This window comes from Phoca vitulina, unplaced genomic scaffold (genome assembly GCF_004348235.1).
Source record: "Phoca vitulina isolate PV1807 unplaced genomic scaffold, GSC_HSeal_1.0 scaffold48, whole genome shotgun sequence".
NCBI lineage: Eukaryota > Metazoa > Chordata > Mammalia > Carnivora > Phocidae > Phoca > Phoca vitulina.
In genome coordinates this window covers 1274669-1300426 of record NW_022589751.1, presented here as the reverse complement: position 1 = coordinate 1300426, position 25758 = coordinate 1274669, and the positions used below count along the sequence as shown (strand labels likewise).

The 25758-nt window shown below is 36.4% G+C and overlaps 1 protein-coding gene across 7 annotated transcripts in view; it reads left to right on the top strand.

Annotated features, from left to right (window-relative positions):
• Nucleotides 1-25758, top strand: part of PARG (poly(ADP-ribose) glycohydrolase) — a 123872-nt gene that overhangs the window by 16381 nt on the left and 81733 nt on the right. For all 7 annotated transcript variants that reach the window (XM_032432317.1, XM_032432320.1, XM_032432316.1 and 4 more), the window contains 3 exons: nt 1199-1321; nt 1446-1529; nt 6462-6536. In XM_032432317.1, the coding sequence (XP_032288208.1) occupies nt 1199-1321; nt 1446-1529; nt 6462-6536 (282 nt within the window). The remainder of the gene's footprint in view (nt 1-1198; nt 1322-1445; nt 1530-6461; nt 6537-25758) is intronic.

Below are 25758 nucleotides of genomic sequence, written 5' to 3'. Positions count from 1 at the left end.
ACTCCTTGAGTTGCAGACTTTTTATGAGCTGCCTATTGGACAGTCTTCCTTTCCATTAGCTGTTCCCTTTTTGAGGAACAAGCTTCCTGTCTTCCTTTTCCTAGTTAACTTCTTTTTATCCTTTGGAGTTCAGCTCATTTGCCACTTCCTCAAGGAAGTCTTCTCTAAGCTTGCCAGGTAAATTGGAATTGTCTAGAGTAGGTTCTCATAACACCATGAACCTCTCATTCATAACATATTACAGCTCAAATTTTATATTTATGTGATTTTTTATTTGCGGTGAGGTACAAATTCATGCTACAACATGGATGAACCTTGAAAACATTACACTTAAGCAAAAGAAGCCAGACACAAAAGGCCACATATTGTATGATTCCATTTATATGGAATGTTCAGAATAGGCAAAATGTAAAACTTCCATGTTTATCCTCTTCCTCAAACATTTATTTAATGTTTATTATAAGTAGTATATGTGTATGTGAACACATATGTATGTATTTACATGTATATGTATCTACAGATATGCATACAAAAACACATAAGCCATGTTCTTTCATGAATATTTAGAATCCACAGTTAATACGGTTATTATTCTCAGGAAGTTTAGAGTCCAGTTGGGGAAGGAAAAACAGGTGTGCTCTGGTGTGATAATGATCTAATAAAACAGGAGGGAATAAACTAACTGTCCTTAAGTTTTTGAAGACTTCTTAGAGGAAATGAAAATTGAGTCGAGTGTTGAAGGTCAGAATAGATATTTAACCAGACAGTGTTTGGGTAAGAGAGGATGTTAAAAACTAGGAACATCATTTGGAATCACTATAGGCAGAGGGGAGCCATTATAGGATTAAGAGCCTGGGAATACTCTAGAAAGATTAAGGTTGTTCCCAAGTGAGAATAAGGGCTTTATGGAGGGTGAATATCTGGGGGCAGTGGGAGTTAGGGGAGGGCTAGAAGGCAAGCAATAATGAGGACTAGGGGCCTAGATGGGATGGAGATGGAATGAGCAAATATGATGACTTGGAAACTGATCCACTGGAGATAAGGAGCAGGAACAGCTGGAGAGGACTTCTCAGATTCTTACAGAGGAGCTGGTCTGCATTTTATAGCATTTGCTTTGGCTGCTTTAATTTGGATTATTTTGTAGAAGGTACGCCTAATTTTTATGCACTTACAGTTTCCTTGTTTCCCTCTCTTTCAGGTAGACCTTTTGCGAGCAGGAGAAGTTCCTAAACCCTTTCCAACACATTTTAAAGATTTGTGGGACAACAAGCATGTTAAGATGCCTTGTTCAGAACAAAACTTGTACCCTGTGGAAGATGAAGTAAGCACAAAACAGATGTTCTTTTAGTCTCTGAATGATAGTTTAGTATGTGTTTGTTTGACTTCTGATTCTATGATCCAAAAAAACTTAGAATAATTTCATTTGTTTTTCCTTTTCCTTAAAGAATGGTGAGCGAACTGCAGGGAGCCGGTGGGAGCTCATTCAAACTGCACTTCTCAACAAATTCACACGACCCCAAAACCTGAAGGTAGTTGTTTTTGCTATTGTTGCCTCTGGTATGTAATTCTTAGAGATGGGCCTTGTGTGTCCCTTAAAGACATTTTTTGATCTTTAATAGACTCGGGTAACAACATATTTGTATGCAAAGTGCTTGCTTCCTGAGGAACTTTCTTAAGAGACATTCTTGGTTTCCACTCCATCACTAGCAAATGAGTAGAAGAATCTAGAGTTGTAAATGACTTGCCTGGAGCTACACAGAATAATTTGGAGAACGAGGAATAAGACCTTTGTTTCTTGATTCCCCATCCAATTTCCTTCAGACCAGGCTTCTTTTATTTTTTAGAATTATCATGTTTCTGAAATATCTTTAAAAGTAAATCATGAAAGAATTATGACTTTAGCAATATTTGCCCAAAGGGAACAGAGTTTCCTAATGATTAAAGTATACATTAAACATTCTGTTTTATATTGCTGTTAATATAGCTTCTAGCAATCTAATTATTTATTAATCGTACATTTTGGCAATAATTTATTTTTTGATTTTTTTAATATTTCACTTAAGACTGTAAGAGCAACCATTAGGTTGTTTTTCTAATATCTAAAATATGGGTGAGTATATGTTTATTTTTGGCATTATAGCCATGTAAACTTTTAAAGGTTTTATAACTATAATAATAACAGATTTTTCTATACTTGTGTGAAAATGGGTTTCATTTTCTTTGAGAGACTTAGTTTGTTGTGTACAGTTTCCTCAGGTTTTATACTGTTTTTCCATTTATACTTAACAAGTTATTCTTAAACTTTCTGTACCTTTCTATAGCTCCTGCTTGCTTTTCTTTTTTCTCTACATGGAAAACATTGGATGTTGTATCATAATGTATTTTGAAAATTTCATTCCTTAAGGGCAGTGTTTCTCAATCTTGTAATGTACTCCTTTTAAATGGAAGAAGCTCTCAGGATCTGCCGGAGTTTACTTATTTTTAGTATAATGTTAACTACATATGTACAAGCATAAAACTGAATATAAACTCTTTATACTTACAGCTATGTCCATTTGATTTTTTTTACATTTTAAGCATTATGAACCATCATTTGAGTTGTGTTCATTATCACAGTGAAAACAGTTTATACTCAGTATCCCCTTTTTGCACAAAAGTTTTTTAACCACTGATCTGAACCTCAAAATAGTATGCTGAGAACTTTAAAAAATACTTTATAAAGAAAAAAATTCTTCATTTTCTTTTCACTACTTACTAATCACAAACAGTTGGTGGATGTTAGTAGATACAAAGATGGGATCTGTATAGAGAACATCAGCTTGCAAATAAAAATGATAGCATTTTGGTCCAGGTTCTGTAGAATCTGACAGTCCTGTACTACAGTATATCTTAGGATAGCTCAAAATTTTCACCATTTTTATCTGCTTAAAGCACCAGCCTTCATTCCTACAGTGTGTTGTCTTTTGCCCTTTGTGTTCCAAAATCACAATTATAAACTTAGAAAAACAGAAGCAGGCCGCCTAAGAATACTATCTATACTCTATTTGAGAAACACTGTCTTAGGTCCGACGGCCTTATAAGCAGGATTATTTAAATTTTTCATGTTTTTTTTCTTTAAGCATAAACACAGAATAATCATAGTGTTCTAAATTACCTTGTCTGCTCACCTCTTTAGCAATTCCTTAGTGCACCAGTGATTACTTTAAGAAGGGGTAATTGCTTTACTCTGAATTTCCCTTTCTTGTTTATTTTATGGTAGATTCAACAGAACAGAGTAATTCATCGAGATTTTCTTCTATCTGCTTATGGTAATTGTTTCTTTTGCTGAAAGAACACTGTGCGGGGGGAACATTAAGTCCCTCTTACTGAGTATAATAATCTTTTTACTGCTTTTATTTGATATTGAGTTAAGTGGGATTAGAAATGTTAAAAGTTTAAAAAAGGAATAGTGTCGGGCGCCTGGGTGGCTCAGTTGGTTAAGCGACTGCCTTCGGCTCAGGTCATGATCCTGGAGTCCTGGGATCGAGTCCCGCATCGGGCTCCCTGCTCAGCAGGAAGTCTGCTTCTCCCTCTGACCCTCCCCCCTCTCATGTTCGCTTTATCCCATTCTCTCTCTCAAATAAATAAATAAAATCTTAAAAATAAATAAATAAATAAAAATAAAAAAATAAAAAAGGAATAGTGTCTTCAAAAGTCAATTTACACAGTAATGTTTCTATAATTGATGTGTCTGATAATTTGCAAAGAATGGACATCTTTGTGCTTTAACTAATTGTGCGTATCATGAATTATGAATTAAAGGAAATCTCAGTAGTTGATAGCTAAGAATACAGAACAGCATCCGGTTTTTCTAATGATAGGAGACCTTGTGGTAGATTACTTTTGAGACTTGAAGACTAAAGTAAAAGTAGATATTAGTTAGGAATTAATACTAATTATAAAATCCCATTAAAGAATTAAGAGTGTAGGTGGCGCCTGGGTGGCTCAGTTGTTGGGCGTCTGCCTTCGGCACGGGTCGTGATCCCAGGGTCCTGGGGTCGAGCCCCGCATCGGGCTCCCTGCTCCGCGGGAAGCCTGCTTCTCCCTCTCCCTCTCCCCCTGCTTGTGTTCCCTCTCTTGCTTTGTCTCTCTCTGTCAAAAAATAAATAAAATCTTTAAAAAAAAAAAAAAGAATTAAGAGTGTAAAAGTTAGAATGTAAAATGTTTTTCCTTACCAACTTTGAGGAATAATTTACATGTAAGAAAATGCATGCTTTTCAAGTATGTAATTTCATAATTTTTGACATTTGCATATACCCATGAAACCCCCTCTACAATCAAGGTACAGAACATTTCTGTCACCTTCAAAGATTCCTCTTATTCCTGTAGTTGATTCCTCTTTCTGCGCTGTCCCCAGGCAACTACTGATTTGCTTTTCTCTTTTTCTTTTTTTTTTAACCATAGATTAGTTTACATTTTACATGAATGGAATCACATAGTATGTATGCTAGTGTGTCTGGCTTCTTTGACTCAGAATGAAAATTTTCGAGATTCATCCATGTTGTTGAGCGTATCAGCAGTTTGTTGCAGTGTATGCATTGTTTGTCTTTTTACCTGTTGATAGACATTGCTGTTTAATACTTTGTATGAGGTTCTGAAATCAGATAATAGTAATTAGAAAAAAAATCCTTAAAATCTTTTCTTAATGGAAAATTTTGCATGTGGCTGTAAGAAAAATAAACTCCTTTTGCCATATTATCTTATGATTGATGTTTTGAAGGAGATTAGATATCCCCTGATTCCAAGTAAATATATATTGTTGGTTTACTTTTTAATCTAGGTGCTTGGTGTTTGTTTATATGGCATGAAGTATTTTTCAGGCAGCTGAGTATTAATTTTTGGCAGAGTATTAATTTTTAAAAACTTAGTCAAGTAATCTAACAGTGTTTTTTCAACTTACATACACCTTCAGTAGAAAAATTGGAGATGTATATTATAAATATAAATAGTTGCTTATAAATTCAATGTGTATTACTTTAGTAATATATACATTATAAAATATAACCAAAATAGAAATTTAAAAGGATGAGATAAAATATAATTATAAATATGATTGACCCTTGAACAACACAGGTTTGAACTGCACCAGTCTCCTGTGCAGATTTTTTTGGATAATACAGTACTGTAAATGTATTTTCCTTATAATTTTATTAATATTTTCTTTTCTGCAGCTTACTTGATCATAAGAATGCAGTATATAATACATATAACATACAAAATATGTGTTAATTGACTATGTTATCAGGCTCTGGCCAACGGTGGGCTATTAGTAGGTAAGTTTTTGGAGGGAGTCAAAAGTTACATGCAGATTTTCAATTCTTGTGTTGTACCTGGATCAACCATAATATTTCTTTCTGCATAACTAATGGATTGTCTTATGCACACCCCACTCTGGTATTAAATAAAATTCATCTGAGTAAATTTTAAAGATCTTACTGGCTTTATTCAATGATTTATGAATCAGGCAGGGCCTTATCTAGCAGATGGAAAGGTACTCTAGGATGCTGTACAAAATGAAAGACTTATAGGCAGAAGGGACTGGAAGCAAGTAAGTTGTACTAGGAAAAAGATTGGTTGTGGCAGTCATTTTCCTTTAGGGGATGGAGAGTTCTATCATGAACTATCTAGTGCTGACCAGGTGATTCCTCATTGACTGGTTTAAGATTCCATTTGTGGGAGAGGCTGAAACTGTAATTAAGTTAAGTCTCTGGAGAAGTACGGTTTAGCATAATTGACTCCTTTTGGGGCCTGTTTTGTTTTTATCACCGTTAACCAAGAATAAAGTACTGCCTAGTCAGTTAGATGTCACACCAGTAGATGGCGTGCTATTTTCACTTTTCTTTCTACATAAATATATAGTTTATATGAACTGCTGGGGAAAGATAACCATTTATATGTAGCTTATAAAAACAGCTGATAATAAAGGAAAAAAGACCATTTTATGCCTTAGAGCAATGTTTCTCAGTCTTTTTTTCATTATTGCCATCTCTCCCGGGAAGCCTTTTTAGACATTTTTCCCTAATTTACTCTTCTCATGAAATTTTAATACTGCAAATACACTGTATATTTGCATGTATAGTGTGAACCTATTGATAGCCAACAGTCATTATGATATTTAAATTTTTTTTATCTCCAAGATCCAATTTTTGTCCATTGAGTGTATCACCTCTGTTTATAATGCAAGCGTTGGAGTTATGATTTTTTTCCTATTGCTTGACCTGTCTAATCTCATTTTTCTTAAGTGAATAAGAAATTAGTGTGTATTCTGTTTGTTCATAGCTACTGATATGGAGTAGCTAATGGTAGGAGGAAGCTTAATGCTGATTAAGAAGTTTACTGGAAGTAGTTCGTAAAGGAGAAAGGGTATTCATAGATAATTTACTTGACTATATCATGAGGTTTTGTTTATGCTTTTTCCATAGGATGCTATCCTGAAATACAATGTGGCATATTCTAAGAAATGGGACTTTACAGCTTTGGTTGATTTCTGGGATAAGGTAAAAGTATGCTTATTTCTTTAACTTATGAAAATATGTGTTTAAAAATTTTGAGAAAATACCATAAATCTGTCACAATAACATAATTATTGTCCTTTATTTTTATGAGAAATATTTCCTGTTATATTTATGTTTTAGGAACTAATTTTGAATTTTGCTTTAATCTCTCATAATGCCCTGTTAAGTTTTTGTACCATCATCAACATTATTAATGGCTATATGATATTTCATGACTAGAAACATCTAGGTTGCATCCAGTTTTCCTCTGTTCTTATTTCTACTGTAGTAACACGTTTATGTATATACGTGTATGTATATGTATACACACACATATATGTGCATATATGCATATATGTTTTCCCAAATTCAATATTGTGTCTTTGATTCCCAGAAATTAGATGGCTAGGTCAAAGAGCACAAAATATAGCCTGGGGTTTATGCTCTAGAATAATCTTCCATAGGAAATTGTAGTAATTTAGTATACCATTTTAATGGGTAAGAATACTGGTTTCATAGTTGTGTTAGAAGAATAAAAGCAAGGCAAAGAGGGAGTGCCACAAGATAAATTTAAAAATTGCATGAAAAAAAAAATTGCACAGAGGGGTGCCTAGGTGGCTCCGTTGGTTAAGCCTCCGACTCTTGGTTTCAACTCAGGTCATGGTCTCGGGATCCTGAGATCGAGCCCTGCCTTGGGCTCCATGCTCAGTGTGGTGTCTGCTTGTCCCTCTCCCTCTACTCCTCCCCCCAAGCTCTCTCTCTCTCTCTCGAATAAATAAATAAAAGCTTAAAAAAATAATAAATAAAATTTGCATGGAAATTCAAAGAAAGGTGACATCTCATTTGGAAAGTGTAATTAACACATAAAGCACCCTGTACAGTATCTTCTGCAGAGGGTAAGGGCTTACTATATTTGCTAAATTTGTTGCCTAAGAAAGTGTTCCTATAAGACATTCAAGCCTCTTGGAAAAGCAAATTTTGGTTAGGATAAAGTAATTTTCTAGCAACTATAGTGGTATCATTGTGAGAATGAGAGCTCTCCAGTTCAAATGACATTACTTCTCAGACTCTATAAACAGGTAATTTTACAAATAAAACGTGAAGTTTATAATATAAATTTGAAATTAACTTGCTTTTAAAGTTTGAGATCATTTTTCTCCTGGGTATATCCTCTATCTACCACATATTTTCACAGACCAAAAGAAATGTGTTCAGCTACTTTTGAGGAAAGGAAGAAAAAGGAAATTGCATTTATTGAAGACATATGTACAAAAAGGAATATAATATTGAATTTAATCCTCAAACACTTTTTTTTTTTAAGATTTTATTTATTTGACACAGAGAGAGAGAGATAGAGAGAGAGCACAAGCAGGGGGAGTGGCAGGCAGGCAGAGAGAGAGGGAGAAGGAAAAGCAGGCTCTGCTGAGCAAGGAGCCCGATGCGGGGCTTGATCCCAGGACCCTGGGATCATGACCTGAGCCAAAGGCAGCCGCTTAGCTGACTGAGCCACCCAGGTGCCCCAATCCTCAAACTTTTGTGAAGGGTAGATAGCACAATTTAGAGAGGAAGGTAGATTTAGAGAAAGCTTAAGTAACTTGCTCAACGTTACACAAATATTGAATGAGTTCACCAATGAGGTATTGGGAGATCTAGATTTGAGTTCAATTCAGTTCAAGTACAAAATAGGTGACCAGTAACCATTCATTGAATACATGAAGGACTCTTAGACTTTATTTTTTTTTTTTTTTTAAAGATTTTATTTATTTATTTGAGAGAGAGAGAATGAGAGACAGAGAGCATGAGAGGGAGGAGGGTCAGAGGGAGAAGCAGACTCCCTGCCGAGCAGGGAGCCTGATGCGGGACTCGATCCCGGGACTCCAGGATCATGACCTGAGCCGAAGGCAGTCGCTTAACCAACTGAGCCACCCAGGCGTCCCAGGACTCTTAGACTTTAAATTCCAAATTCCACGTTTTTGTTTTTTTTTTTTAAGTAGGCTCCACCTCCAGTGTGGAGCTCAATGCAGGGCTTGAACTCACAACCCTGAGATCAAGACCTGAGCTCAGATCAAGAGTCGGACTTAGAGCCTGTGTTCTTTTTATTGTAATGATGTTTATCCCTTAAGAACACTGAACACCCTTATATATAAGCCACTGTTTTATTAAAGATACAGAATTGATTGACAGTCTTATCAGAAAGCAGGGAGCCCTGAACATGTCCATAGATGACTATAATAATTAGTCAGAGTGGAAGAAATGGTTTAATAGAGTCTAGTGGGTCCTGGAAGGGGATCGTGGGGCAGATATTATAGAGGACATAGTATTTGGGTGGTTGAGTGTAAAAGGTGTAGAGGAGAAATAGTTAAAGGAAATATGCAAATAGCCTGTTAAATGCACTGACTTCTTTCACTTAGCACAATGTTACAAGGTTCATCTGTGTTGTAGCATATGTTAATACTTTATACCTTTTTATGGCTGAATAATAATCCATTGTATGGGTATGCCACATGTTGTTTATCCATTCATCAGTTGATGGCTATTTGGGATGTTTCCACTTTTTGGCCATTACTATTAGTGTTGCTGTGAACATTCACGTATAGGTTTTTGTGTGGGCCTATTTTTTCACTCCCTTGAATATATACCTAGGAATTGCTAGGTTATGTGGTAACTTGTTATTTTATATTTTAAGGAACTGTCAAAACTATTTATCAAAGTGGCTGCCTTATTTTACAGTCCTACCAGCATTGCAAAAGGATTCCAGTTTCTCCACATCCTTGCTTGTTAATGTGTGTCCTTTTGATTTTAGCCATTCTAGTTGGTGTGAAGAAGTATCATTGTGGTTTGATTTGCATTTCTCTAATGACTAATGATGTTGAACATCTTTTCACATGGCTTTTGACCATTTCTGTATCTTATTTTGAGAAATATCCATTCAAATCCTTTGCCCTTTAAAACATTTTTTTTTTTTTACTGAGTTGTGACTGTCCTTTAAGTCATAAGTTCCTTATCATATATATGATTTGTAGATATTTTCTCCTATTTTATAGGTTGTCTTTTCATTTTCTTAGTGGTATCCTTTGAAGCACAAAAATTTTTAATTTCAATAAATTCTAATTTATTTTTTTCTTTTGTTTCTATTTTTGTTGTCATATCTAAGAAGCTAATCTGAGGTCAGAAAGATTTACTCCTTTGTTTGTTTCTAAGAATTTTATGGTTTTAGCTCTTATACCATGATCCATTTTATGTTAATTTACGTATATGGTATGAATTAGGGGCCCCCTTTTATTGTTTTGCAGCTGAGTATCCATTTTGTGTTAATTTTCATATACTGTACAAGGTAGATATCTGATTTCATTATTTTGTAGTGGGTATCTGGTTGTTTCCAAACCATTTGTTGAAAAGACTCTTCTATCCCTATTGACTTTTCTTGACATTTTTTCAAAAACCATTTGACCATAAAATTTTATCTGGCCTCCTCAGTTCTGTTCTATTGATCTAGATGTCTGTCTTTATGCCACTATCACACAGTCTTGATTACTAAACTTTGAAGTAAGTTTTAAACTGGGAAGTGTGAATCCTCCAACTTTGTTCTTTTTCTAGTTTGTCTTGGCCGTTGTGGATCTTTTGCATTTCCATGTGAATTTTAGGGTCAGCTTATTAATTTCTTCAAGGAGTTAGTTGTGGAGGGTAATTTTTATAATCATATTAATAGAATCCAAACCAATTTTGTATTTTGAGATAGGACCAGTAATTTCAGAGTTCCTTTATCAAGCTTTTGATCCATATGATGCTCAGTGGCAGGCATAAAGTAATAGAAGGCTTATGTCTGTATCAGAATATCCTTGAATCTATATATCTCTTACTCTTACAGAGATATAATTTTTCATGCAAAGTTGACCAAACTAATACCATCTTTGTCACTTAAATTGTAATTTATACATGGTCTATTTGCATTTTGTAATTTTCTGGGTTTAAATTGGATACAGTTGTTAATTTTGGTAAAAAGTAATGTTAAATTTGACACTTGACAATGGCAGTAAAACATGCCATTGGTTAAAATACCTGTCACCTTGCTATGAGGTAAAGTAGTCATTTTTTCTCTCTCTTCTTAATGAAACTACTCAGACAGGACCTTGTTTCCCTTTTATCAGGTGACCTTGCCCAGAAGGGTAATATATAGCAAGTTTTGGTGTGCTTAGTGTAGACCATAAATATGAGGTGATTACCAAGGTGCTGATGATAGTTTTATAGTTCTTTAGAGAGAGGAGGCATTGCATTTTTGACCTTCTGATTTTTATTTACTTTGTAAACATACAGATGGTTGGAGGAGTCCCTATAACTGTACCAAATACTCATTTCTTATTTTCTTCAAGTCTTTGCACTTATATGTAGTATTTTACAGTTATATCTAGATATAAAAGTATATTTAAGATGTTTTAGGTTATATTAGAAAGTTGTGTTACATAGTTTTATCATCTTTAATCTTAATGCTTATATAATATTCCATCAAACTGATACATCATTTGCTCAGCTATTCCAGTGTTAGAGATTTAAGGACATCTGTTTGTATAAAGCATATCTAGAGATTCAGGGGTGTTTTTCCCTGTGACTCTTTGCTATTCCATTGTCATCAGTGTACTTAACAGAAGTCCTTGGGTGTTTAAAACAGTTGTGTGTTTTTCTGTCCATCAGATCTCCAAGGATATTAATATAGATCTTTACTACATCACAGCCCACAAGGATAACATTGCCCAGGCTTGTAGTGGTTAAAGACATATGTGTTAGTGGGATTGGAGGAGGAAAAGAGATCTTTAGTACAAGGGAAACAATTGTTTAGCTAGCTTTTAAATTATAAATGAATTATATTTGCTTTGCATTATCTATGTCCACATTTTAGAGTAGGAGTACTTTAAAAAGCGTTCTTAAATGTTGCTTATTAGCAGTATTTGGAAATTGTTTACTTAAATGTCACATTGAACTCTGCATGCCTTGCTTTGCTAAGAAAAAAAATGAAGTTTAAGTTTAACATCATATCAACTTAATATTTTAACTGCAGAAGTTAAGTTTATTTGGGGGCTGTTAAAATTTATTAAAATTTATCTCCTTAAAACCTTGCTTTGGGGCGCCTAGGTGGCTCAGTTGCTTAAGCGTCTGCCTTCGGCTCGGGTCATGATCCCGGGGTCCTGGGATCGAGCCCCACATTGGGCTCCCTGCTCGGCAGGAAGTCTGCTTCTCCCTCTCCCACTCCCCCTGCTTGTGTTCCCTCTCTCGCTGTCTCTCTCTCTGTAAAATAAATAAATAAAAATTAAAAAAAAAAAAAACCTTGCTTTGGCTAATTCTGTGTGTATTAGATTTTGTAACGAAACCTTCAGAACAGGAGGTGTTAATATCCACAGTCATTTAGTGTCATTCCATGGTATAGTTTTATCTATACACTAGTATCTAGTGCAAGAAGTAAGAAACCCAGAATCCTGTTAATCCTGCTTTGTGAGCATAATTAATTTGAGATGAAAGGGAGTTTTTACTTTTGCCAGAACCCAGCAAAGATCACAGAGATCTGTTATTTTGTAATTTATACTTAAATATTTAGATGCTAGTGAGTTGAAATGGCCATTATTTAGTGTTTTTGCGTCTTGAGTGCTAATATTGGTCTTCGTCATTGTCAGATGTTGGAAGTGCTAGGAACAAATCGTCTTGTGGAACACCTCCTGTGTGGTGTTCCACAAAATTAAATTCAGGCACTTCTATAATTTGTATTCTAAATGGATTGTTATGACTTGCATTTTTTTCACAGGAAAGTTTTACAAAATGTCCTATATATTTAAAAAGGTCCTCTATTAATGCATTTTAGAGATGTTTTAAATAGTTCCATATTACAACACATGTGGCACTATTTCTTTTCCTTCTCAGTGAGTTAACTTTGTAATTCACATGCCACATTAAAGCTCCTGTGGTATGTTTAAGAGAGATTACTTCTGTTTCTGTGATCCTGGCTTCTGTGTCTGGACTTGGGTGGTAGTAAAAAATGGATGTTTGCTTTATAAATATTCATTAGACTATACATATGTATTTTGTGTACATTTTGAATATATACTTCACAATAAATGTGAATGTTAATTTATTCAGTATAAAGAAGTTCAAATTCTAAAACTGACTTATGTAGCAAACTTTTTCAGCAAATGGATTAGTTGTTGAAAGGAAACCTAAAGTTTTTAGTGACTATTTTATTTTCATTTCCATGTTTAGTTTTATGTCTGGAATAGAAAAGATAAGAATGACTAGGCCTCTTATTTCCTCGCTTCCGTTGGTTTATAAAGGCTGCCATAAATAACAAAATGAGGGGTTTTTATTATTTTTATTATTATTACATCTGTGACTGCTAAAAGAGAGTGAGAGATAGGAGTACAGGAATGAAGAATTTACAAATAAAAAATGGAAAAACACTTTAAAGTAGAAAGGTTTTGTTACTGTGATTAGACTAGTAATATATTCCTCTTTGAAAGCCACAGGTTTTTGTCGTTGTTGTTGTTGTTGTTTTTTAGTAAATACAGCATGAAGTCTATACCTCATACATATGCAATAAATTCTTTATTACAACTCAGAGACTGTGCATCTTTTACTTTTGCTGTAGTTATTAAAATACTGTATATGTGTTATCCTATCAGCTGATATCCTATGACTTGTCAGAGAAAGGCTGGGTGTAAAGCCTTTTTCCCCATAAATGAGGGTGTGTAAATCCATCAGTAATGAACTTGCATTTTTTAATGTGCTACTTAACTTTAAAAGGTAAATGGGAGTCATATTGAGTTTTGAAGGATGCAAACTAAGTGGAGCAAATTATGCCTTTTCCTTCAGAGTTCTTCATAAGTAATTAAATTTAAAGACAATTACATCAGAATGTATTGTCTCCAAAATTGAGGGATATACTGTTATACCTGTGTTTAACTAAAATAGTATTTTGAACTCATGTGAACACTACATTAAAATTATAATTATTGGGAACTTTAAAAATGATAATTATTGACATAACATTAGAAAAGATATAAGCTTGTATTAAAATAGATTATAGAAAAAGTTCATCTTACACGTATAATGTTATGACTGGAAGAAATTGTGATTAAAAAGTTAAAGTATGTTAAAATTATTAGGTGAAAATCATAGCATAAATCATTTCTCATTAAATAGCCTAAAACATAATAGTAGCATGTTTATGTATCACTTAAATATCAATACATTTGTGTATAAGTGGTATCTTGTGGACTGCCTGGCTTTCTGGGGCATGACATACTATTAAGGGCAGCCTATCTAATAATAACTATGTCAGATGTGCTTAGTATTTTTTTCTCTGTTAAAAATTTTAGAACAAAAATATTAGGATTTTTTTTCTTTTTTCTCTCTCCACAGTGCCGCCCCCCCACCCCCATCTCTATAAACATATCATGGAACATTAGTGTTTTCTAGAGTAGTTTGGGAAATGGTGATATAAGGCAACAGGTTGTTGTAATCACTATTTCAAATCAGAGCAATTTTCCTAACCAATAACCAGTAAAGATTGCAGCCACAATAGCCTTTTTCTTTCTTTTCTTTTTTTTTTTTTTGGTAATGCAGAAGTAAGTTTCTGAATGTATATAAACACATTACTCGTTAGCTTCCGATTCTAAATGCAATTCTTCATAGCTAATCTGTTTTCTGGATCTTTCTTCTAAGCTTAAAAGATTTAAAGTGTCCTTGTTATATTTGTCACAAAGAGTCTGTAGCAAATTCCTAATCAAATGAAAGCAGCCTTGAATGTTTCATAAGACTACAGCTAATGTCTTTATTTCTCTAGCTTTCAAACCTCTGATTTGGAGTTCAGTGGAAATTTAGCCTTTTTGGACTTCTTCCCCTGGTGACTCACAGTCTCTACAAACAATAAGGTCTGCATTGCTTTACAGCTTTTGACTTAATTTAATTCATGAGAACTGTAGGAGCCAAAAGAGAGCTAATCATAGTCACTAAAATATTAAATTTTAGACTCATGGACTTTTCCCCCTAGTTTGGTTAAGGTATGCTTTTGGATCAGAGCATATGTTGAGAGTATCAGATTCATGATTTATTTTAAATAGCACATATTCCATAGGACTGATTGCTCCAGTTGGAACTAGGCACCTTGCTTTATAAACTTGTTGAGTTATTATGGGTGATCAGTCTTAGTTGAGCCCTCCATGCACTGGGTCATTGATGAAGTTAGTGTTATTTTGTGTTTGTGAAACACTGTCTGTGTTGTATTTATGTATGTAGAGGACAAGGAGGATGGAAAGTATAGATACCCAAAAGTGAAAATCCATTCAGTGGAATTTCTTCTTTATTCCAATAAGGAAATAAAGCTAGTACATTAGTGTCCTGTAACTCCAACCTTAATCATTTGGTTCAAATAGCTATGGAAGCCATTACTTTTAAATGTTGCTGTGGCATTGATTTTATTATCCAGAAATTTACTCTGTTAGAGTGGTGATAATAATTCTGTGTTTTAATCTTTTTCATGATTTATATTTCTATCAACTAGTTTGAAGTGTTTTTTGTTTTGTTTTTATTCAGTTGACCGTAATGCCTTGATTTATTAATTCCTGCTAATTAATTTACATATACTCTTCTTATGCTCCTACTGTGTTTCTTTTAGGTAAGCTGCTAACACTTCTATTTATATATAAGATCCCATATTTAGCAACCAGAAAGATTTTGTGGTATATAATATCTGAAGATAAAAGGAAATAAAAACAGAATGTAAATCTGTTTTTCAAATTTATAAACTGTTTCAATGTGTAGTCTGTAACAACAATGCAGTAAGCTTGGTAATGAAGGCTAAATGGGTCCATTGTCCTCCTGATGCAGGGAGTACTTCATTAGTGCCAGTGTAGCATCGTAGCTGCATCTAATGAGGACTGAGCTAATAATCTTTTCCATATTTTACTGTTGGTACTATTTGTGAAAGGTACATACCCATAACTTATTGCTATGGCAATGACAGGTAATGATTAACTGCACGAGGCATTCAGGTTCTAAACTGTCTGAGCGATTATTCTTTATAGTGTTAAAAAATTTTTTAGTAAGCTTAGTGGCATAGTACCTTGTTGCCTCAGATGCTCTTTGATTACTTGAAAAGCACTGTAAAAAGACACTTTCTGCGACAAGAACTATTTCCAGCATAGTGAAATATAGAATATTTTCAAATGAAGTCCCAAGGGATGCCGTTGGTGCAATCCACCTCAGTCCTGGGAAGCCCAGCTCAGAGGTAAACAAGGTGGTTTAGTCCATTCAGGCTGCTAGTAACAATACAATAGACTGGGTGGCTTATAAGCAAACAGAAATTTATTTCTCATAGTTCTGGAGGCTCTCAAGTCCTAGATCAAAGTGTTGGCAGATTTGGTGTTTGGTGAGACTGTGCTTCCTGATTCGTAGATGGCTGTCTTCTTGCTATGTCCTCACAAAGCAGAAGGAGCAAAGGAGCTCTCTAAGGTCTCTTTTATAAAGGCACTGATCCCATTCAAGATGTCTTCACCCTCATGACTTGAATAACCTCCCTAAATTTCCACATCCAAATACCATCACATTGCAGGAATAGGTTTCAACATATGAATTTAGGGAAGACACAAGCATTCAGTCTGTAGCACAAAGGCATCTTCATTGGGAATGGAATATTAGAAGTGCTTACATCACAGCTCACTGGTTGAGCAGCCAATACTCAACCTCTTTCCCCATAGTTGACATCTGTCTTCCTTTATAATCCTTTCCTTCTAGCCGACAGCTTAGATAGCTTAAGTTACAGACTTTCAGCTTCAGTTCACTTGCAAACTTTTACCCATTCTGGGCTTAGCCCTATCTCCTCCCAAACTTAACCCTTTCTCCAAGGTCCCCTGTCTACTTGATCTCCTTGGTGTTTGCTGTAATATCCTGTTTGGTTATCTGTGGTAGCGACGGTGGCAGTCCTTGTATTTGGGAGCTTTACTATGTACTAAGTATGGTGTAAGTGGTATGTTTTATCTCACTTAATTATCACAGCTACCCATTAGGTAAACAACATTAACATTTCCATTTTACAAATAAAGAACTGAAAACCAAAGCTTAGGGAGGTTAAGTAACTTGCTCAAGTGATAAAGCCAGGATTTCAACCCAGGAGCCCCTCACTCCAATTTCAGCTCTTAACTACTATAGTTGGTTGTGGTAGCTCTCATTCAAGAGTGATTCTGCTTCCCAGGGGACATTTGGCAATACCGGGAGACATTTTTGGTTCTCACAACTGGGAGGGGGGGTGCTACTGGCCTCTGGTAGATAGAGGCAGTGGATGCCACTTAACATCTTACAGTGAACAGGATGACACTCCCCATAACAGAATTATCTACCCCAAAAGGTCAGTAGAGCCAAGATCAAGAAACCCTACTCTACTGTAGTGGTTCTCAAGGTACGGTCCCTGATCCAGCAGACAGCATCACTTGGGAACTTGTTAAAAGTGTAAATTCTGCCCCACCCTAGACCTACTGAATTAGAAACTGCTGGGGCGAGGCCCAGCCATCTGTGTTTTTACAAGCCCTCAGTTAATTCTGATGTATATAAAAGTTTGAGAACGACTGCACTACTCTACCATTTATTTTCAAACATCTTGAATAGTAGCTGTCCCTCAACTTTTTATCTTAGCTGAAGGAGCTTTTCTGAGTGGCAGTTTTTCCTTCTCTGAAGAGAAGGAGTTGTTTTTCTCCTCAGCCCCCAGTGCTGAACCCCACTACATTGTTGAATTGTTTAACCCTGTCCTAGATCTGTGAAAGCCCAGGGTGATGCTTGTAGACCTGGGCTGGCGTGGGTCTCCTTTTTCATCTGTGCCCTGTGGCGCATGCTATCAGAGCCAGCCTTGACTTACCACTTAGAGAGGAGCTGAGTCAGACATACCACCCAAACATAAGGTCAGCTAGAAATGCTTAGGGAAAGGGGCAGAATAGAATCATCATAGACACCAGTTGAATAAAGCTAGGGGGGCCCAGTAAGTTCAAAGATTTGAATTATAGGTAGAAGAGAAGCTAAGACAAATTCTCTGGGAAAAGGTGGCTTTAGTGGCCTGTGGCCTCAGATCTGGCATCGGGCACCCTGACTTTGGGAGGTCACATACCAATGTCCAACAGCCTTTGTTTCCTTGAATCCTTTGCCATCTGGTTATGTCTCCTCTTTCCTTGTTATCTGCCCGTCTTTGACACCTCTTTCCTTCTAAGCCCTGTTATTGATGTCAACTTGAGCAACTTTGGTTGATATTCATGTGGATGACACTAGTCATCAACTAGTATTGGTCTGACTGGAGTCTATATGTGAGACCCACTACTGTGTTAACCTATATGACCATGTATGGTCACAATTTGGACCTGGTTATCCCCAGGGCCAATTCCTTCACTGAAGTCATGAGTTCTGAACTACTCTCTTATCATAGCCTCCTAGTCTTCAATTCACATATTCCTGCTGTACTCTGTTTTTAAGTCTGCTGCTTCTATCTCTTTTCTTCTGGGCCGCTGTTTCCCATGTTATGTTGCTCACATACTTTGTAAATAAAGGATTGAATGGTCAAGTTAATGTGCTGTATAATCTACCCTCCTACTGGGAATAGTTCTGAGGAGTCTTAGAGTAAAGAAACCTGCTTAGTTTTGGTTAATTAAACATTTTTTCCCAAACTTATTTACAAATAGGACCCTTTTCTGTATAATAACTTATGATTTCCCTTATAGCTGGTATTCCATGGAACACACCTTGCAAAACAGTTGTAGTCTGTTGGCTCTCTCCTGCCTTTCTCTTCCTGCCCAGCCTGGTACCTGGAGTCTGTTTTTTCATCTGATTCTCATTGATCTTTAGTATCTGCTCGTTTTCAACTCTGATAGCATCTGGCTACCTGTTTCCTTTCCTCTTTACTGAAAAAAAAGGAAGGGAAGGAAGGAGGGAGGAAAGCAGGAAATAAATCATAAATTTTTTTGATAGGCCTTACTGAGAGTCCCTGTTATTGAATCTTAACTTGGCCTTTGGTTCTTTTTTGCTGTCTTATATATATTTTTCCTCATTACTCTTTGGTTCTGAACCTTCGCAGTGTTTTCTAATCTTCACGTGCACTCTACTGTCCATCTGTTCCTACTTCACACCTCAGAGACATCTAAAAGGTAAATTTTTTCAGTTCCTTTATTTTAGGTTTTCAATATTATTTATTCATCTCTTTCTTGTTATCTCAAAGGAAAAGCTAGTTTTATTCCATTCCTTAAATTCAGCAAGTCCAAAATAGAATTATACTTTAGGATACAGATGTCACTCTTATCTTTTCTGGCCTCACCCTTCTCCCAGAGGCCTGATTAACACTTGCCCATCTTTACTGCCCCTGTTACTTCTGTTATGGACTTTTTCCTTGTTCATCTCCCTTAGCCTTCCTTGAAGGAGGCTATGATTTGATTTGTTCTTTGTTATGTCCCTATCACTTAACCTAGTGCCAAGAGCTTTAAATACCACTTAATGCTGGGCACATTCAGATCTTTATCTTCAGCTCTTTTTCTCTGTCAGCTTCTTATATTAAGACACCATAATTTTACTTCCTAAGCACTTCTTGAGCCTCACCTCTATTTCTACTATACTTGTCTAATCCATGCCGTCTTTATGACTCAGATGGTATATTGCACCAGTCATCCAGCTGACCCCCATGTTCAGTGTTGCTCCCTTCAAATCCATCCTTCATGCTGCTCACACACAGCTCTCTGAAGCATATATCTTCAAACCTTATGTGGCACCTCATCTATTTTCAACTCTCCTGGGTGATATTTATGATGTTCCATGGCCTTGCCTTTGCCACTTCTCCAGCATCATTTCTTGCCACTTCACTGCTCCAAACCTGATATTCTAATGACTGTTGCTTGTGATTCCTTGGCATGCTGTTGGCTTGCTCTTAATCCACCTGTCCAGACTCAGCAGTCTTTATCTCCTCCAAGAACTCTTTCCTCTCTTCCCAGAGAGGAAAGTATTTTTATCTACCAAAAACTCGTCTCTGTGCTCACAGTAGTACTTCCATGAACTTGTCGCATAACACCTGATCTGTCTACAAAGTGTCTGCGCCCTTCATGAGCCTGAACTTCTCTAGGGCATCTTAGTGTTTTCTAGCTTATTGCTGGTGCTCAGTAAATGTTTCTTGAACTAAATTCAAGATATTCAAGAAGAGTAGATTAACACACAAATGTGGGTCTTAAACCACAGTTTCTTAATGGAAGATTTAGGAATTATTTGTGTAAAGTGATACTTGACCATTTGAGATTGGTAGTTGGTATCAGAAAAAGTGCGGTCAGCACACACAACCCTTATGGTTGTTTATATGACATTTTTACCCTAAAAGGTAGTGAATTTCTAGAGAACAGAGACCTTGCGTTGTCTGTCTTTATTGCTCGCAGTACTCAATATGATGTCCCAGACAAAGTGAGTGCTCAATAGGTGCTTGAACTAAATAGCAACATACTACTAGAGTTAAGTACAAAGTAGAGGCAGGGCCTCCTGGGCTGTTCTCTTTCTTGGATTCCTGAGCTCAGCTAATCCACAGTCCAAGGACCCATTTACCTTCTTATTCTCTACATGTAAGAAAAGAATGAATGCCCCAGGTGATAATTGAGCCTGAACTCTTAATCTATTTTATTTGTTGCAGCTAAATGCTATACCAGTTGTCACAAATCTTCAGTTTTATATAGACTATAAAGCCAAAATTATTTCAAAAGGAATATCTGACCATTTTCAAACTCATTTGTATTCTAAAATGAATTGCAGTTACCCAAAGTAGCTCAGTGCAGTTGAATTAAAATAGTTGCACTTAAAAATCCCCAAACAAAAAGGTATAGATTTAGTCATATGTATTTGTACCGTCCAGTTCTACATATATCTGGAAACTTTTCTTCCTTGGATTGCTCTGGTGACTTTCTCCGCAATGGAATAACAGTAGCAAATAGGACTGGATCTGTATTGTCCAAACAGTAGCCAAAGCCATATGTGGCCGTTTAAAGTGAAATAAAGGGGCACCTGGGTGGCTCAGTCGTTAAGCGTCTGCCTTCGGCTCAGGTCATGATCCCAAGGTCCTGGGATCAAGCCCTACATTGGGCTCCCTGCTCGGTGGGAAGCCTGCTTCTCCCTCTCCCACTCCCCCTGCTTGTGTTCCCTCTCTCGCTCTCTCTGTCAAATAAATAAATAAAATTAAAAAAGTAAAGTGAAATAAAATATGAAACTCAGTTGCTCAGTCACACTGGCCACATTTCAAATGCTTAGTCAATACATGTGGCTGGTGGCTAGAAAGGTTTCTTCTGTACTGGACGGGGTCATCTCTCAGGTTCCTTCTGTGATGGACATCTTGCTGGTCTTGCTACCTGGAAGCCACTGGTTGTCAGATTTTTTCATAGGGAGCTTCAGAGATTTCTTAACAGTCTTTGATCACATTTTGAATTTTTTTCTACATTGGATATTCCCTGAAATAACTAAGTTGTTGAGTAGAGTCTGGTCAGTTTTTTAAAAAGATATTTTCATTGTGGGGCACCTGGGTGGCTCAGTTGTTAAAAGCGTCTGCCTTCGGCTCAGGTCATGATCCCAGGGTCCTGGGATCTAGTCCCGCATCCGGCTCCCTGCTCAGCGGGGAGCCTGCTTCTCCCTCTCCCACTCCCCCTGCTTGTGTTCCCTCTCTCACTGTGTCGCTCTCTGTCAAATAAATAAATAAAATCTTAAAAAAAAAAAAGATATTTTCATTGTAATAGCATTTGTTTTCTACTACTTAACATAATTTTTTCCTCCAAAGAATCTGCCACCAGGGGGTGCCCTCAAACCTTTTTGGGAAAAATATGTGTGTTTAGCCTTGTTAATAAGAGTGAAGCTTGGACTAATAATATTGATTTTTAATTCATGCTGTATAATTTAAGAATTAAATTAAGAATTAAGCACTATAATATATATGTATGCACATTACTTGGTTTATATGGCAAATTATTTTTCTAGTGGTGTGTGAGAAGCTGTCTGAACTATCTTAAAAGTTACTTAAAACTAGGGACACCTGAGTGGCTCAGTCGTTAAGAGTCTGCCTTCGGCTCATGTCATGATCCCAGGGTCCTGGGATTGAGCCCCGCATCGGGCTCCCTGCTCTGTGGGAAGCCTGCTTCCCCCTCTCCCACTCTCCCTGCTTGTGTTCCCTCTCTCACTGTCTCTCTCTGTCTGCCAAATAAATAAATAAAATCTTAAAAAAAAAAAAAGTTACTAAAAATAAGTAATTTTGAAGTATTTCTTATAGTTCAAAAATATTCTCATTAAATTTAAAAGTATAAATTATAGTAAAAAATTGAAGTTACTACTCACTTACATTTCTTGAATGAATTAAGTTCATCTTGCTTCCAGGACTAGAAAACTTACATTACCATTAGCTGTTTCTCTGAAATCTTGTCATGTTCAGTTTGATTGCCTGGCTATAAAAGATGGATAACAGTGTGACTCTATGGTATTGAAAATATCTGTTGGCTTGTATGTAATAGCGTCGTGGTTTGGTGGTGTTTGCTAACGTGATTGATGGATATGGCCATGTAGTCATACGGTAATAGGAGTGAGAGATGAAAAAGACCTATCAGAGCATCTTGTGCTAGTGTGGGATTGTTCCCTAAAGGATAATCATTTACCATAACAGTATTGAGAAGTAAATACTTCTTTGGAGACAGAGGATAATGAGGATGCGTTATTATGCTTTGTCCTAAGGTAAGAATAATCTGTGCATTTTATTATTAGCATGAAAAAAGATTGTCATTATCAGTAAATACTGTTTAGAGAAGAGCTTCCTTCATGTTTCATAAACCTACACAATTTTATTCATGTATAATCTAATGAAATTTGTGTAGGAGATATTGTGGCAGTTGTTGATTAGAGGCGTAGTTTAAGAACTGGATGAAGATACTCTTCCTAAATTGGTGTTTCCCAGATTAGTTGTTAATTATTTCAATTTAGGAGTACATGATGGTGAAATTTCCATCTACAAAACCTGTGAATTTTAAGGCAATGGTGGCTGGTTTTCTGAATGAAGAGAGAAAATAGTGCAGAGTTGTGTCATGAGCAACAAAACAGTGATTGGGAGAGGCTAGAAATGGAATTGTGAGGACCCTCTGGGAGAGCCCTTTCTCACCTCCTTCCTGATTTCTCTTGCCTATAATACTGTCTAATACGAGCTTGGCTGTGGGCTTGGAGATTTGGAATAAAAGGAGATTCCACTGCTTAGCACTCTTTTTCCTTTTTTTCCTTCTTTTGCTGACAACCAATGATGGGGAAGAAGAGGAAGTGCCTATAGCAGCCTGATTTACCCCATATTAAATAACTATCAAATTAATAACAGATTATTTCCAGTGTAAGTTACAAGATAAATACTTTGAAGCCTCTTTTGCATTATCCTTAAATCATTTCAAATGCTTATAATGAGCTGTGATTTTTATCAGTGCTCCCCAGATTTAGTCATAGCACTTTGAAAATTCATAGGGGAATTCTTAATAGCTGTTTAAAGAGGAAAACCAAACCAAAGCAAAGATGATAGAGAGGCAGGGTGGCTTCTCAGTGCAGCTCTTTTCCCTGTGCCACCAGCACTGACCCTTGTTAGCACTCACCCTTTCATATCACCTTGTTCTCCTCCACAACATTCATTTTGTACCTCTTTTGCTGCCTTAAGATAACAATTTTAGATGGTCTTAAATAGGTGCACAAAATAATTCACTGATTTCTGAAATATACTTTCTTAAATATGAAAATGTTAGGCTAGCTATTTCCTGAAAACCAGTAGGGCTTTATTAAAATTTGGGGAACATTTTTATTGAAGCTGTAATTGTCATGGATGATACACATGAGAGATCACCCTGTGGTTGGCCTGTCAGACTTGCATGAGCCTTCCGAAATTAAGGGGGAGTGAGTGAGTTTGTTTTCTTGTAAGCTGTCACATTCTTCTCTTCAAAGTGTCAGCCTGAGTCACGCACAAATAAATGTTAGAAACATTCACCTTCTCCAGTTGATTTTTTTACCCTTACATAATTTAGTGCTATAATTGGCTTTTTTCTTGCTAACATTTAATTTTGTAGTCTAAAGACATGCCTGAAGAATAAGTGGATCTGAAAGATCTTGATAATTCTGACTTATGTTATTTCTTTTTAATTTTTTTAAAGATTTATTTATTTTTAGAGAGAGAAAGAGGGTGTGCGGGGGGGGAGGGAGAGAGGGATAGGGAGAGAGTCCCAAGCAGACTCCATGCTGAGCACAGAGCCCGACACAGGGCTCGATCTCATGACCCCGAGATCACAACTTGAGCGAAACCAAAGATTCTGCTGCTTAACTAACTGCCACCTATATGCCCCTCTTTTTAATTTTTGAAATATGAACCTGTCTCTCAGACTTGGGATCTCTAGAGGTAGCCCCATTAAGTTTTAGGTATATTATAGAAAGCTCACTCCATATACAGTTTAATTTACTTTTCCTTAAAAAGAAAAAAACAAGGCAAAGAAAGAAGGAAAGAAACTCTAGTATTTGCCCTAAGCAGTGGAGATTCTCATAGGCAGTAGAGAGGAGGAAGAGGATGAGCTTTGTAAAATTACCTATGATAGAAAATTTCAGTTAATTGAACAGATATTTTTATTGAGAATGTTACATATGAATATCAATGTTCTAGGCATAGTGAATCAACATAAATCTTTTTTTTTTTAGTATTTATTTATTTATTTATTTGAGAGAGAGAGAGAGAGCACGCATGCATGCGTGGGCAGAGGGAGAGGGAGAAACAGACTTCCTGTTGAGCAGGGAGCCCGACATGGGGCTCCATCCCAGGACCCTGCGATCATGACCTGAGCCGAAGGCAGATGCCTAACTGAGCCACCCAGGTGCCCCCATAAATCTTATCTTAAAGGAACTTCTAGTAAGCACTAGTAGGCATATCCATAAATAACTACAATATAAAGAAGAAAGTCTTAAGTGTCTTGTGAAAAAAAGTACAGATAAATTGCAAGAGGTAAAGTTACCTTCTAGCTGGCAAATCAGTTTGAATAGACTTTGAAGCAACATGTTGTTTGAACAAGACATCAAAAGGTTAGGTAAGTTTTATAGTTGAGTAGGAAAGATATTGTAGGTGTAGCACAAATTGTATCTGTGGCAGCACAGGTAGGTACTCAAGAAGAGTAAATTGCTGAGTTGCCTAGTATGTAAAATGCACAGAAGGTGGTGTGTATATGTGCTAAGGAAGACTAGACAAGCATCTAAGGCCAGATAATTGGTTATTAGTTCAAAGAGTTATACTGTATTGTAAAGGCAATAAAAAGCCATTGAAAGCTTTCAAGTGGAACAGGGACACACCAGGGTGTACTTGTGCAGAAACAAGGTGGGCCAGCAGTGGGGCAGCAGTTAGATTATTGTAGCACTCTGGGGGAGATTGCACGAAGGGCTGAGTCAGGGTAGCTTAGTAGTCGTGATTAAGAGGAGGTAATGAATATCTAAGTTCCTCCTGGATCAGTCAGTAGGACTTGGCAGTTAATTGATGTGGGGGTGATGAAGGAAGAGGGAGGCTCCAGAAAGGTCGTGAATTACTGGCTCATTAGATTATTACTATTATTATTTTGCATTTGTATGTGGGGCTTTAGAATTCATAAAACACTGTTACATCTGAGCCTTCATAACTCTGTAAGTTAAACAGAGTTAGAATTATCCTTATTATAGATGAGGAAATAAAGAATTCAGGAATTTTTGTTAATACAGAGAGAGTAAATGCAGATCTGCGCCTCTGACTGTAGTCTTCCAGTTTCTTGGGCAGTGCTCCATTCTCTAAAACCTGGCAAGCAAAGCCCTGGCATCTAGTCTTAATTTATGTCACTAAGTGTCAGTGTGGGAAATTGCTCTACCTCCTTTGAGCTGTAGTTTCTTTAGATGTCCTTAGGCCTTCTATTTTTCAGGGATACTTTCAAGGTAAAATGTTTTATTTTGATTAACTCTTTATTCAGCAAATAATAGTGAGTACTAAATACTATGCTTGGTGCTGGAATACAAGATGTCAGAGATACAGTCCCTGCTGTTGCAGGGTTTCACAGATTGAAGGAGAGGAAACAAACATGTGAATAAGTTCCTCTCATAAGTGCTGTAGTACAGGTTTGTGTGTGTGACCATGGAGTCACAGAGGAAGGAGAAATTAGGAAAGTCAGGGAAAGGTAACTAAGTCTTG